The sequence below is a fragment of the Papilio polytes genome, unplaced genomic scaffold (assembly GCF_000836215.1).
Source record: "Papilio polytes unplaced genomic scaffold, Ppol_1.0 DF823823.1, whole genome shotgun sequence".
Taxonomy (NCBI): Eukaryota; Metazoa; Arthropoda; class Insecta; order Lepidoptera; family Papilionidae; genus Papilio; species Papilio polytes.
Window position 1 is genome coordinate 694,791 of NW_013525381.1, and position 15,758 is coordinate 710,548.

At 33.0% G+C, this 15,758-nt stretch overlaps 1 protein-coding gene across 1 annotated transcript in view; it reads left to right on the forward strand.

Moving 5' to 3' along the window:
- LOC106103326 (cyclic AMP response element-binding protein A-like) overlaps positions 1 to 15,758 on the forward strand; it is a 76,276-nt gene that overhangs the window by 56,332 nt on the left and 4,186 nt on the right. Inside the window, exons 3-5 of the mRNA XM_013283063.1 lie at positions 8,555 to 8,753; positions 14,085 to 14,281; positions 15,709 to 15,756. Coding sequence (XP_013138517.1) covers positions 8,555 to 8,753; positions 14,085 to 14,281; positions 15,709 to 15,756 — 444 coding nt within the window. The remainder of the gene's footprint in view (positions 1 to 8,554; positions 8,754 to 14,084; positions 14,282 to 15,708; positions 15,757 to 15,758) is intronic.

Genomic DNA, 15,758 nt, shown 5'->3' on the forward strand with positions numbered 1-15,758 from the left:
CAGTAGTTTTTGAGTTAATTAAATACATGCAAAAATATATCTTTCCTCTTTATTATAATAGTGTAAACATTTAAAGATAGAAATTTTACTATCATGTGCAGAACATCCTACTAAAGTTGCGTCAAAATCTGTCTGCGCCGTATGAACGCACAGGGGACGGTTACTGAAAGAGATTGGAAAAAGAATGACAGTATTAAGCGTGCTTCCATATCTGGTGCAAGTATAATTAATTTTCGAATGTCGTATGTTTATTGCGAGCAAGACAAAACGCGCAACGAGCCTCGATCGAGATAATGGTCAATACGAGAACGGTACCGAGTACGAAGCGAACCGGATACGAATCAACTATCGGCCGGTGAAAGTAGACCTCACAAAAAATGCTCCCATTCCTTGCGCCCGTTGATATTTCATGAGACATTCTCTTCACGCGCCCAGCTAATAGACCTGAAGGATATTATTAACATTTTTTTTGTATTTTTCTCAACAAACAGGTTGTACGAGTTACAGTAATATGTTCATGTAAATGTGGACTGTCAATCGATTCGCATCATACTACGTTATGCGATTGCTTTAAGGGCGGTCGCACACCTTTTACTAAACTATAGCAAACTGTTGCTCGATTGTCGATTGTCTCGCAGCCAATTCTAATGTTTAGTTGCACAACTAAAAATCGAGTAGTGTGTGCACCATATAAGCTCGTAGGAATCAAAGCGCGACTAAACAGTTGTGCGATAGTTTAGTGAAGAGTGTGCGTGCGCTCTAAGTTTCGCAGTAAACACAAGATCAATTATTGGAAAACTAATTTCTGCCAATCAGCTTTTGCATTTCATACATTGAGACACAACTCTTCAACCAATATTTTCATTAATAATGGACAGTAGCACTTAAAAAGCTACGGTTTGATAAGTAAACTTTAAAATGTATCTAACGTAGGACATGTACAAGAAGGTTTCGCCATCCTTATCATTTTCTTTGAAAAAACAAAGACAATGCTATTCTCGTACATGGGTTTCGCGAGTGAAAACCCACGCTAAGAAAGCTTTAAAGTTTTATGACAACAAAATGTTAAGCATATCGATTTGTATAACTCGAATATTGTAAATTTTAGAGCACCGTATAACATTCCTGTTGAATATCGCTTTTTTATGCAAACTGTTTTATTATCTGTATTTTAAAGTTTATTCAACTTGTTTGATCTCGATTGGTTTTTCGATTAGAAAGTTTTTTTTTATATAGTGGAAGGAATGCAGTCCAGTTTTAAATTAGTCGTTTAGAGCTTTTTTTCATAATGTTATTGCCGTTTTATATTACCTAGAGTATTAATTAAGCCTCATCGTGTGAGAATTTTACATATGAAATTTTAAAATATATTTGTAATAGCCAAAATCGCACCATATAGATTTATGTCTGCCCCGGTCAAGCGGTTATCACTGGGTAAAAATTTTTTCCTGACGTTCTAACGGCGAAGGAAAACATCGTGATTCAACATATGCAAAAAAATTCAAAGATATTTTTGAAGTTAACGCATTCGTAGTCGACCTGGTCAACCCCAGTGAGAAATAATGCGTAAAAATTATTGTGAAAACAAAGTAAAAACACTAACGCGTTTACTTCAACAGAAAGGATAGTCATATATCACTTACAAATAAAAAAATGAAATAAGAAATCAATACCAACGTCATTCTTAAATAAATTAAATTAAGCCAGTTATTATATATACTGAACTGGTTTTATTTCCGTCGGTAAACCGCTATTGCAAAAAAGCACACCCTGTGTAATAACACGTTAAAAGTGCATTAAAACCTAGTTATCCTTGCTTTTAGTCCGGATTCGAATTGTAAGGTATTAAATTCGTACCTCGGGTAGATCTTACCGACCTCATACAACTTGCCAAAAAGGAGTTACAATAAAATGTTCGTGATTATTGCGTTCGACTTTTACAATTCGTAATTAATCTGTCACCTGCGTTTACGAATTATATATTATAGTAATATGTTGCCTTGTTTTCCTCTCTTCTGCTAAAGTTAACGAAGTCTTGAAAGATTTTTTTATTTTTTTCAATGCTTCAACTATGCAAATTGTCAAACAGATAAAAATGCTTTAATAACGTGAGAAGCTGCAACGTTCTTAGATGCATACAAATAATTACTTACAAACAGAATTGCCGAAACGAATCTCTCACCATTACGAAAACGATTTTCCAAAAGAACTACAAGCTTGACGGTAATTGATTATAGCGTTTTACTTGTTGTCTCTTTCCTGCAAATGGATTTCACTTGATGAAAGAAAAAGTCATTCGATAGTTTAACAGTTTCGGCTCTTGTATTCAATGAATCGTTGATAGATTGTTTTGATTAATCGTGCAACGCTCGTAGAAATAACGGTACGCTATTTTATGTCTAAAAAGACGAAGATAAAAAGCGAAATGTTTTTTATAATGTTGTAGTGTTGGCATTTCAAATTATCGATATATTACCAACGCAAAAAATGATACCGTAATAAAAACTCGCAAAAGTTATTCATAAATGTTTTAACTAAAGTAACGTTTTTTAAATTACTAGCTTTCGCCCGCGACTCCGTCCGCGTGGAATTAGAAATAACAAAAGTGAGTAGCCTATGTGTTCTTCCAGACTATCCTCTACATCTGTACCAAATTTCACCGAAATTCGTTCAGCCGCTTAGGCTACAAACTCTAACAAACATCCATCTATCCATCATCCATCCATGTAAACTTTCGCATTTATAATATTAGTTAGAAGTTAGATTATATGAAGTTTATACAATTTATGTTATTGCTACTAGTGTATTCAATAAATAAAATAAGATTTTTTCTTTTCCGATTAGTGTTTTGTTTTGTAAAGAGCTTAATATTAATTTCGTAACTTGTTTATTGTCACACACTTTAAAACTCGATAAATAAAGAGTAGTAGTGCTAAAATGACAATGTTGTGTCAATGCAAACACATTATAAAATCTGCGAATTAGTGGCAACGCTTTTGTATATCTGTTCTTAACTTGATAACTTTTAAGACGTTGATTTTTTCAAATCATTTTAATTTTTAATTAAAAAATCTATCTTTAATCTTTATGCAAATATATTAGGCCCCGTTATGTTAAAGAAACGTGCATTTTTATCATCAATCTAAAGGTCACAGCAACATTGTGATGATGTAAAATGACCTTTATAACGACGTATGAAGTGATAAATTTTAATTGGCATTATTGTTGTACCACTGAAACTCGTTAATCACAGCCCCCCGGCCATTGATCGTGTGATTAGGTCGATATCACGAGATCTGAGTGTTGCTTTAGGTGTTAACATGCGCAGTAATGAACGATCGAGAGAAAATTCTGTTACGACTCGAAGCTTGTCGAATATTAACAACTTAATATTGTTAATATTGACAGTTATACACGTATACTAATATTGTAAAGAGGAAAGATTTGGATTTTTGTATGTATTCACGTAAAAACTACTAAGCCAATTTCTAAATTTTTTTCACCATTAGAAAGTTAATTTATCTGTAAGTAACATAGGCTATATTTTTAATTTCACGCGGACAAATTCTTAATCAACAGCTTGTGTTTTCTTATAGTAATTAGCGTAATTCGATTTAAATGTAAAGACAGCATGCGAAATATTAATTAATAGTGATTAAGGGTAGTTTTCAATGAAAAATTTTTTAACAAGTTTTTAATAATTTGATCGTTAAGTTGTGTTATATTACATACAGTATTGTGCTGCTCTAGTTTCACGTAACCGGTATAAAAATCCATACATTGACATACATATTCGCACACGCATTAATTTTCACTTCTCAATCATGCGGTACGCGAGTGGGGTCGGTGCGGATAGTTGCGATACGAGTTTCTAACTCACGAATCGTTGCCTAATTGCGCACACGATTCAAAAATGTGTAATTACATTTTTTTATTTATTTATTTACATTTAACCTTTGCGGTGAGCGCATCACTAAACGTGACGGCCGATCGTGTGAATGTTACGAATAGATGACACACTTTATAAACCTTTTTATTTATGTTTTTTTATTTAAACTTTGTGTAAAGATTGGTGAATGTCAGTACACTTGGATTTCAACATAATGTTGGTAAATATTACTTTCAAAGCTTCGATAATCATTATTAGTAGGTGATAGACAGATTGTGTATTATTTACTCTACAATATAAAGTAATTAAATCAGGTTACTAAGGCATTCAAATAATAAAACTAAGACAAGATTCTATTACGTGCTATTTGCTGATATTTTTGTCTATTTGTACGAAGTATTTTTTTTAATTTCCTTTTATATGTTGAAAAGGAAAATTGTTAGAGGAAATGTGCATTCGAAAGCATGACGTGTCTCAATCGTGTCGAACACGGACTGAAATAAATCCGGCACAGAACTACAACGTAACGGTTGCTTATCAAAGCACAAAGCTGACTTGATCGTAGCGAATCACTTTCACGTTGACACTTGAGAAAATGTATTTCTTTCGTGGTTCGTGCGATCTAATGCTATTTCATTACAAATCTGCAAAAACGAAGTTAACGTACATTTTAAAACTGTACTGAGGGAGTTTTAGTGGGTACAAACCTCACATAACCCTGTCCTTCCCCCAGGGTATCTTTTTGAACATTTCCTCCTGATACCAAAAAAAGGTGTATTGTCAATTCACTTAGGGCTAGTCAGCTAGTCCCCAATTGACCAGTCGTCACTGAGGGTTTTTCTTACAGATCTACGTAATCAAGTAGTTTACTTTAAAGTGACAAAAGAACTTTTACGTAAATCAACAGTGACGGTTAGGTAACAGCGGGTAACACCGGAAGGTGCAGCACAATGAAACTATTATCTTATTGTGTTTTTAAATTCACTGTCGGACTAACAAGCGTTGCATTAATCAGAAAAAGTTTTTCCGTCAACTAATTCTAAACTTTTTTCTTTCTTAACTTTTTAAGAGTCTTATATTTTTTTAATTCGCAACTACGTCCTTATTGAGCGGTTCCAGCGTACATTATCAGAGATAGACCAGGCCTTAGTCAATAACACTGGCACACCGCGGATTTGTTTACTTCAGACATATCTTTTTACCACATATCTTCTTTTCTTTACACCGAATTTGTAAATCTATACCATTGGTACACGGAGGGGTTCAAACCTGGATTTGTAGATTACAATTCTAGTGCTTATACACAGTGCCATCGAGGCTCGGAAGAATTTAGACTTACAATTTCACACCTCATATCTACCTAATACCCCGGCACTAATTTCAAATAGAAAGTGAACACTTAAATCCTCGCTACAAAGTCGATCGAATACGTTACGTCGTCTAATTGTAACAACTCATGCATGCAACGAAACAGACACGAAAACTTACCAGAAAAAGCGAATCCGTAGTAGGGGACTTCGAGTTTCGAGAACTTAATTAGTCTGATGTAACGATGCTAACAATTTGATAGCTTGAGGAGGTATCATTATTGAGTGATTTGTTATAACAATACCGGTTCGTCTTAATTTAGAGGTTGTACCTTTTAATTAACATCTTTAAATTAATTTATGAGGGTTCAGTCTCAAATTACGTCGTCATTTATTTTAAAACATTTTTTAACTACGGTCTTAAAAATCGTTCAGCTTTTTATACAGGAATGATTTTTTTTTCTTTCTAAGTTTGTCCCTCTTTATCTTTCATTGGCGCTCTGTCAAAATCTAGTTGTTCTTTCGTGTTTTTTGTTAACATTGTACGAATGTTTCTGCAGTGTAAACGCACGGCAACGTCAAGTGTTAACCGGGCCTCGGAAACTACTTACGATTGCAGTCACGTACGGAATAGTTTACGGTTTGGTATTTCCCACAAACACTGAACGTCGAGGCGGGACCCTAGGGGCAATAGCCTGCAAGTCGCCGTGTTTTGGGCACTGCATAAGTATTAGGGATGTGCCTTGAATTTTATAAGCTTCGATCATTTACATTATTCGGTGTATAAAAAAAACTGAAAAGTCATTCATTACTCATCACATGTTATTTCGAAGTAACACATTTTAGTGACTTCATTACTTGGAATTTGAGCTAGTGAAATTTCACGCTTACGTAAAGTGATTGATATATTGCAACCTTAGCCAATTAAAAAGTGATTGATAATGATTATTGTTAAAAACTGCACAGATCAAGCACCTTACAGACTGGACTGCTTTCAATTGATTAATTATCTTGAGTGACAAATGACGAGATTTATCCGGTCAAATTAATTATATCTCTAATGTTTTATTAGAAAAATCAATCAGAAACACGGACTTTATACAACAATTTTAATTAATGTTTATAAATCTATCAAGTTGTTTAAACTACAGCTAGCCGCGATAAACCAAAAATAAATTCATTCCTAAGTAAAAAATCTCTTCGTATACTTTGATGCTTAATTTAATGTCTACGGCAAAAAAAATAGTAAAATAGACTCGGAGTCATGTACGAGGTCAATATAACGTATCAATTCGCGTTTCTAACGCCACTGGCATTATCGTTGTCCCTCACCTTGGCGGAGAGCAGGCGCGGTGAACGAACGGCCGCCGAACGCGGTCGCCGACCCCGCGCCCGCGCCCGCCCGCGGCAGCGCGCACACTGACTGCCTGATGAGCTTCCGACACTAACCAAAGCCTAAGGATATTCAAAAATAGAACACCTTATTTCCAAACTTCATCCCGTTGTACTTAATACGGGGTGGAGACTCATGGTAGGTGATCTAGTAGAGTGGGAAATGACTGATTTCTCGCCACAATTCCCATGGTCCTTAATGTTACAATGTATGTCTATATTTAGTTGCATATAACGTTTACAAATAAATATCTTCCCTCAATGACTCAGTGGGAACTTAATGATTCTGCAAGCGCCTAGACCCTTACTAGATATCCTCAAGAACCGAAATCGTGACCCAAAGTTTATGCGTTCAAATCATTACATCAATAAAATACATTAGCGTGAATAAACCGCGGGAACAATGAGGGTCGCTACTGTTAAATGTTATTTATTACTTGTACTGGAGCTGTTCGATGAAATCATTTTGAACATAACTACGGTGCCGCTTTTATTTTGATTTATGAACCATTAAAAGAAACTTATAATAACGATGACACATTTTTCAGTGCTTACTGAAATTAATATTTTTATATATACCGTGGTATGGACATGTTATGCGACGAAATGATGGGGACATAAACCAGAAAGTGTTAAGATTGAATGCGGATGGCTACAAGGGAAGAGGAAGACCGAAGAAAGTATGGATGGATTGTGTGAAAGAGGATATGCTTAAGAAAGGAGTGGATTCAGATATGACTGCTGATAGAGATGTATGGAAGAGCAGCACATACTGTGCCGACCCTCCATAAGGGATAAGGGCAAGTGGATGATGACTGAAATTATTATTTTAAAGTACTAATAATGTCTATCCTACTTCACATGCTTGTAGTAATTTAAAAAATAAGAAAAATATTTTAAGAATCGTTGTAAATTGATGTAGTTAACACCTATTCATTGACCGGTGACAGTCCATATTTGCCGCGGGTCCATTGCCTTCGTCTCCATGTGATAATAGCCTTAGCAAATATCCGTATGAACGCTAGCTACGCTTCGCGGAAATAGATATGTTAGAAAGAAGTTCATTAACACTCAACTGTACTCGGGATAGGATATTCATAACACGTAGATCAAATTGAATTAATTAAGATTAATACAGACTATATTTTAAAATATACCATCTATAAAATGGCTCTTTAATTGCATACTTTCTCCATTAAGCTGATTTTACTGGAAGACATAATAGTTAGGCAGTACAATAGAACAGTACTGTTATTAAGTATGCGTAAATGATAGCAGTACTGCACTGTCTTACTGCTCTATCTCGCTTCTCTTTCTTCATTATATATACGAAGATTATTAGGCCGACTACACACGCAAATAGTAGCAAATACAAATACACAGCAGCAATTTCTTCTAAATCACCTTGCCCGTGCATTAACATACTCAAGTGCGAATTCTCGCATACGATGGCTACGTGATTGAAATCACAGAAGCATCACTTGAATAATTTATCAATAAGGTTTTAAGCATAATATAACAAAATGTTGGATTTCTAAATCCACTTAAAGAACGCAATTTGAATGATGTAATTTCATGAAGGATTAATCAGATATTGCCCATGAGTGGGTAATGTCATAGAATGTCTTTCTTTTTTACATGTCTTACTCAATATGCAAAGGTAGAGAAAGACCGATGAAAGTATGGATGGATTGTGTGAAATAAGATATGCTTAAGAAGGGAGTGGATTCAGATATGACGGCTGATAGAAATGTATTGAAGAGCACCACATACTGTGCCGGTCTTCTCGACTCTCCGTAGGGAAAAGGGCAAGTTGATAATGACTCTGTATGCAATTAATTTATTATCCTAATGTTCAGTACGGTAGCGAATTCTGTTGCGAAATTTTATAGTTTTAGTCATTTATTTTACATACCTATTTGTAGTCCTTGTGATCGTATTTTCATAAGTCTTTATTTTCTTACAGGAGATGCAAGATGTGTTGGACGAGGATTCAGACATGAGCGACTGGCTGGTGGAACGCGAGTCGAAGTCAGGAGTAGTTCTACACGACAGACTGATGACAGACGCACTGGGCGCTGTGCCCATCAAGACAGAGCACTCCTACAGTTTACATTCAGATGGAGAGTCTGCCCCACCCTCGCCACACCACACTAAAGTCGATGGTAAGCTAGCGCTTTATACTCGTACTTAACATAACATGTGTAATTTTGTCTTCAAAAAATAATGACAGCGATGTCATTATTCAATTGTTTTTGATAGTGAAAACGCTTAGAAAGAATACATGTGAAAAGTCAAATTGCAGCGTGTAAATTGGTTCTGAGTATACTATTTTACAAAACTAGCATCGAACAACTTTTTCAACTTTAATATTTATTTAATTAGCATTCTATACTTTCTTACAGTTATAGGAAGGAAGTTTCTAGTCACGTCTCGCATTGTATACTAAATATGCACACGAAATCAATCAAATGTGATTTTTGGAAGTTCCGCTTACATTTGTTGTGAAAGCTTTCTCTATGAAATGTAAAATTAGTAACCGTGAGCTTCCACTACCGAAAATTTACGAAAACATAATTATAGATGTCTTTTAAAAAAACTAAGAAAAAAACATCCTTTTATGGATTACTCGATAATCGATATCCACGTCATTTCACACGTAAATTATTAAAATGTAGTTTACCTTTTCTATTAATACGATATTTTAATAAACATATTGACATTTTAAATTAGTTCCTTATGAAATAAACAGATTTTTTTAATACTCTATAAGGTATTTAACATTTTGCATAATGGCAAATAAAATTTACTGATTTACGAGTAATACACGAACGCACTTTTTACTTATGTAAGACGTTTTCGACGTTTATTTAATTGGTATTTATAAATTTCTCAAGGTAATATTAAAAAAAAATCAATAAACTCACTGAAATATGTAAGAAAAAACCTTAACTAAAATAACCTTGTTTTCTTTTCAAAAGTGCGTGTAATAGCAAATATTGAAAGAATTGTCGAACAAGATAAGTTGCGTACTTTAATCGTGTTTGTATGCAATATTTTTAAGTACGTGTGCTGCGTGAAACTATGTTAAATTCATATTATATTTTGCATTAAAAGCAATTATGATCACGTTATACGAATCTGCTTAATCTGTTACACGGATTATTTTTCCTCTTTAATTTATTTATTGTTTTTTACTTGTGGTATGTGCGACTTATGTATAAGTACAGTCTTTGGAATTATTAACGAGAAAACCATAATCATTTACAAGTAAAATATGTGTGATGCCGCAGGATATACTAGTTTATAGTCTAGATTTTTTGTATTTATCGAGCTTCAACTCATCATATCATATATCTACTTAACTATGTATGACTTTGGATTAAATTTGGCACAGATGTGAACATAGTCTGGAATAACATAACCAACTTACTATCTCTTTTTAATTCCAACCGATATCGATCAAGAAAAAGTAAATTTTACATAAAATGGAATACTTATTAATGACGTAAAAAGAAATTACAACAAACTTTTTGTTGCTGCATTAAAATTGTTTAACTACGTGTAATTCTAAAAAAAGGTATTCCATGGAGGTTCTATTTAAAGACCGTTGTCATTCTGGTCTCAATAAAAAATACTGGTGCAACTTGCCCAGCGGGTTCTCGAAAATGTGGACATGGACTGTTTGTGCGTGTTGATTAACATCAAATGATAATGTAAATATAGATGTTAAGATCTATGTTTTTTTATACAAAAGACATCAAAGTAAAACGTCAACCAAATATGAATGTCCATGTTTTGGTTAGTTTTCAAACGAGATTAATTTTAAAATGATCGTTACATTTTTTCTAATTTAAATGCAGAATTGAGAACCTTTGAAGTCTGTTGTAAATATATACTTATGTGTTAGTGAAACAAATCGGATATTTCCATTAGCGTCCATTTCGGCACTTTATCTGTGTTTTGTTGAAAAATCTTATTCGCTGTAGGCGTCCATAAACAAAATTATATCAAAACATTTAAATTACTTTGCAAAAAAACATGAAAGGTTATCCTAAATGTTTGATAGAGGCATTGAATTTATGTGCTTTTATCGAACTTTTTAGATTACATACATTTGTGTAAAAATAATATTAATTATATCATAAATTTCCGCTTTTTATTTCTTTTAGTATTCAAAGTTCATGTAAGAACTTGAACATCTTTCAACTATTTTCATACTAAAAATAACATAAACTAGTTTTCGTAGTTTTTTGTTTTGGACATGGTGATATGGTATTGCAATATCCAGGAAGTTAGATAGTTTATCTGTAATATGTATCTACGCACTCATCTGATTATATTCATGATAAGGCTTTTTTTAGCGTAGGTTAACACTACAGCACATGTTATAAATTGATATCTCCTTTTTTTAAACGAGTAAGAATGTCTTCATCAGTAAAAATCTGCGGTTAATCTGTATAGAAGTAAAAGATTTTACATGCTTTATCCAATTGTTTTTAATAACGTTTTTTATTAATATAATAGTCAACTTTTATATAAGAAAGATGATGTAGCTTCAAGAAATTTTTTTTCAGGTTATAAAGAATAGAAAAGTTTATTATCTATAGTTAAATTTAAAGAAATATAAAGAGGGTATAAATGGTAGAGATGTAAAAAGCGGATGGAGGTCGTACGGGAAATTACCTTGCCCTTATAACCAAGGCGCTTTTATCAAGTACCTTTTATAGTAAATCAAAGTCACTTGTAAACTCACCTTTATTTGTGTACAAACAAAAAACTTTTCTTGACACAAATTAGATCAAGTTAACTTAGGTCAGAGAACAATTGTAATACTTTTAGGGCTTGTTTGCAGTTCATGAATTAGTCACCTGTAGCTCGTATACGTTGAAATAAAGGTATATTTAGGGTAACTTAAGCTTTGTCTAGTCTAATAGTCTCATTTTTTATGGTAATTTTCTCCTTCATGTTCCTTAATTCCATTAAAAATAATTACTTCGCAGGTCTATAATCCAAGTAGTTAGTTTATGTTAACATAATTTTGTTGATAACTTCTATTTTATATTTACCGTTGCATCGTCGATGTTTAAATTAAACTCTGTCGAGAATTCGCGATCGGTTTTGGTGAAAGGAATTCTGGTGAGCCGATGTTGACTCATGTTAACATGTAAATGTCAGCCGTCCGTAAACTATCGACACAAAGTCACGAATACTCATATCGATTAGTATTACAAATAAACGAAAATATCTATCGATTAGTGTTAAAAGATTTTGATCATGTTGCAGTTGAATTGAAGATTTCGACAAATGAAAAATGTCTAGCCTTTTCTATTTAATTTAGACATAATTCCAATGGATTTTCTTTTGCATTTATGTTTCTTAATTAATCTCATTGCTCGTACAACTTTTTCCAATTATTCTAATCGCATATTATCTATATTAATATTACAAAGGATTTTTGTATGTATTCGATTCACGTAAAAACTACTGGGACAATTTCGAAAATTCTTTCACCTTTAGAAAGGTAATTTATCTGTGACTAACATAGGCTATATTTTTATTTTTTAATTTCTCACGGACAAACTCGCGAGCAACAGCTAGTTACTATAAATCTGGATAAAATGGAAGGGCAGCTGTTACATAGCAACTATATTGGGACAATATTTCACGACAACGGGAAAAAGGCGTGTGACGGCCATATTTGAATATTAATAGCTTATACTGATTTGTTCGTTTTACAAACGTAGTTATGCTAATCTCGATAACTATGGGACTCTACTTGCATATAAATGCAGATGTTTTCTATTGTATAATTCAAACACATTACTTGTACTAAAATAGTTTCTATTGATAACATTTATTACACGCTCTTAGAAGCTGTAATAATAGGAATGAATTCTTCGCGAGTTTTAATACTTTTTTTGCTTTACAAATGTAAATTATTTCACTTCGTCATGCTTATGGTTTTATTGCTTAGCCTTTTTTGTTTTATTTTTACGAGGCAAATTACTAAACTATTTTATTTAGCAAGGCGTTAATATTTCTAATGTTTTTTTAAACACATATTTGATGAAAATTAAATGTTTCGTGACTCCGAATTAATTAAATAAAAATGTAAAATAGTCTTAAATATACGCCTTTATAATATTCAATGTATAATTAGAAAGCTTATTGAATTGTTTCAGAAATACGCTTGGGACCAAAAAATACCTTATATGTGGCCCTTAATGTATTTGAGTCCAAATTTTCTTTTAATTTATTATTCCGTCCGCGTTTACTAACGGTAGCGCCCACAATTTAACTGTAACTTTTTAATTTAAGTTGCCATACATGATGATGTTTTAAAATATATGAAACTGCTTTTTAAAAGTACAATAATTACCACCCCCAAATGTCTAATTGGATATGTCAGTAGAGTTTTGGTAATCAATTAGCACGATTTATAGATTAATTACTTTAAAAAAATCGATTAAAACTATCTCAATATGTTCTCTAGCTTTAACCGTAAAAACCTATTGTTACTCTATATGCCTATCGTTATTTAAGTTGATCTAACATATGTAATTGTCCGCAATAAATGTTGTAGACTGATGGGAAGTTTATAACCATAATAAAACTATAATCTTCGGCGTAAAGTCCGCATTATTAACATAACGACAGCTATTTTAATGTTTTAATTATTCATGAATACGCGAACTATTTCGTTGTCAATCAACGATTAATCTATCTTGATTTTGCCGCCTTCTAAGGGCGATATTGAATTTAAAGAATATTTTAGCTATAAATTACTTTATATTTTACATATTAAGGTACTATTATTGTTATTATCTGTTCACAAAATTGGAAAGCAATTGACTCGCAAATTCATCTGAATTTTGGCTTCTTACACGCGTTTATCTATAATTGTTCCATCCGGGTTTTCTTAAGTCTGATGAAGTAGTTTGATAGTTGAAAAAGTACATAAAACTAACTGCTAACACTAAATAAAACGCTACGTCTATGTATGTATATGTAAGCAACGAAACGTCTACATTTATTTACTCTTCAATATAACAGTATCCTATACGTCTTAGCATACTACTTGATAATAATTATGAAGATTTACCGTTAAAATTTTATCTATATAATAATAGTTAAACTTTATAGCTAATGTTTTCTGCTAAACCAATATTCAAAGAGGATATATTATTTTACCTTATGGTTTCATGTCTTAAAATAATTTGACCATTAAAGCCAAGTACAGATTAAGTTTGCGTCATTGAATACTAAAACAGGAGTGTGCCCAATGCATTAGCCGAAGTTATTGTTAACGATTAAACTGTGCATGTACGCGGATATTACGAAACACTGGGACAAAACTTCGTATAGTTATTACTATAAAATTTGCCATATCTAGTCTCAAACATAACACTTTTTTAACTAATTTTGTATACTTGCTGTGTATCTTTTCAACGCACTCAGGGTTTACTTGTTTAATTGATCCTATCGTATTTCAGACATGGAAGACGAATGTTACCCTGCTATACCTGCGAGCGCGTGGCGCAGCCGGCGGCGCTCCAGCTCGCCGCTGGTGAAGGCTGAGCCTAAGTCAGAGCCAGACTCACCCGCCTCCTCCTGCCCACCCTCGCCCGCGCCCACGCCTACACCTACGTCTGCGTCCCTCACACACCTCGACTACGTCATTGACCACACGGTAACATCCCTACATTTAACTATTTATCTAAAAATGATCAGTTTTCAGAGACAAATCGGATCAAGAACAAAATTTTGTTTTTGTATGTAACTGTTTTTATGAGTTTCGACTTGATTCTTTTCATTAATGTAGCGAAGCTCGATCCAACCATACTTATTAAACCATAAACCATAGCATACTGAACCATATTTTAGCTTATCTTAGCTGCTAGATTAAAAGTAGGTACTGGATTGATTGATTTTAGAATTGACAGACGACTCTTTTTCTCTGTTTACCGAAATACCTGGATTACTATATTTGTTTACTAACGAAATCTTTATAACAAAGAAACCATTATTAGGTTTGGAATCGTGCCTTATATTCTCGGCAAATACCTATTACTAATTGTTCTCTTTGTAAAATAACTGTATCGAGGATAGAGATGCTTGTCTTGGCAGTCACGAACACGAATCCTATGTTTGCAATTCTACGTTTTTGAATTCAACAATAATGAACTGATTGTTTACAATTCTTATTATATTTACTGATATAAAATTCCTTATCTTATTATTTATCCTTTCTTTAACACTTTACACACTTACAGAAATACAAAATCTATTTTGCAACCTACTGCGACTAGTATTCTTTGATTATCATATTTTTCTATTTAAGTCAAGTTTATTGAGATTACGCAATCCATTCTACCTATCCGCTGATTTGCAAATTCTTCGAGAATTCTTTACAATCTCCTTGCATAAATATTTACGGTGCTTTGCATTTCTTCACCATACATTCCAGAAAGAGTATTCTAAGGATTTTTACTTAATAAAAAGATTCTAAATCTGATTTGTTAATTAAATGAGCCGAGTACTAACTGTAATGTTTCTTTCAATAATGTTTGATTTCCCCTTGTTGATCACATACCAATTTACCGGCAAGCTTGTTAACCATTCTATTAGAAAACTTTTTATCTACAAATCAATATATTGTGGCCTACAAATGTAATAAAGAATTTCTCATTACTTGCTCACCGTTACATTAATCATCCTTAGTACTTGTGAGAGTATTTCTAAAGGCACGCTTCCTATTGCCGCTGTACGCAATGACTGAACACAAAATAAAAGGTCATTCGAGTTCATATGTTCAACATGATAAATTTGTCTAAACATTTTTTTACGAATGAAAATATATTTTCCTTGAATGTGTTAATATTGGAAATAACATGTGTAAAGTGATAAAAAAATCCCCTTAAAGTTTTAAAGTAAATTTTCTTTGTAAGGATACACCCTTATATCATAAGAAAGTTTTTTACAATTCTGAAAAAATTATTGATATTTTATAAGAATATGGTTCTTTACCGAAAGTTAATAAATTACATATAACTCCAAAGATTATTGCGTCCTTAACAATTTATCTTCGATATACGATGTAATGATATGTACTTGCAGACGGGCACTATCCACATGCCACAGGCAGTCCTGCAGCAGGTGGGCGCGGC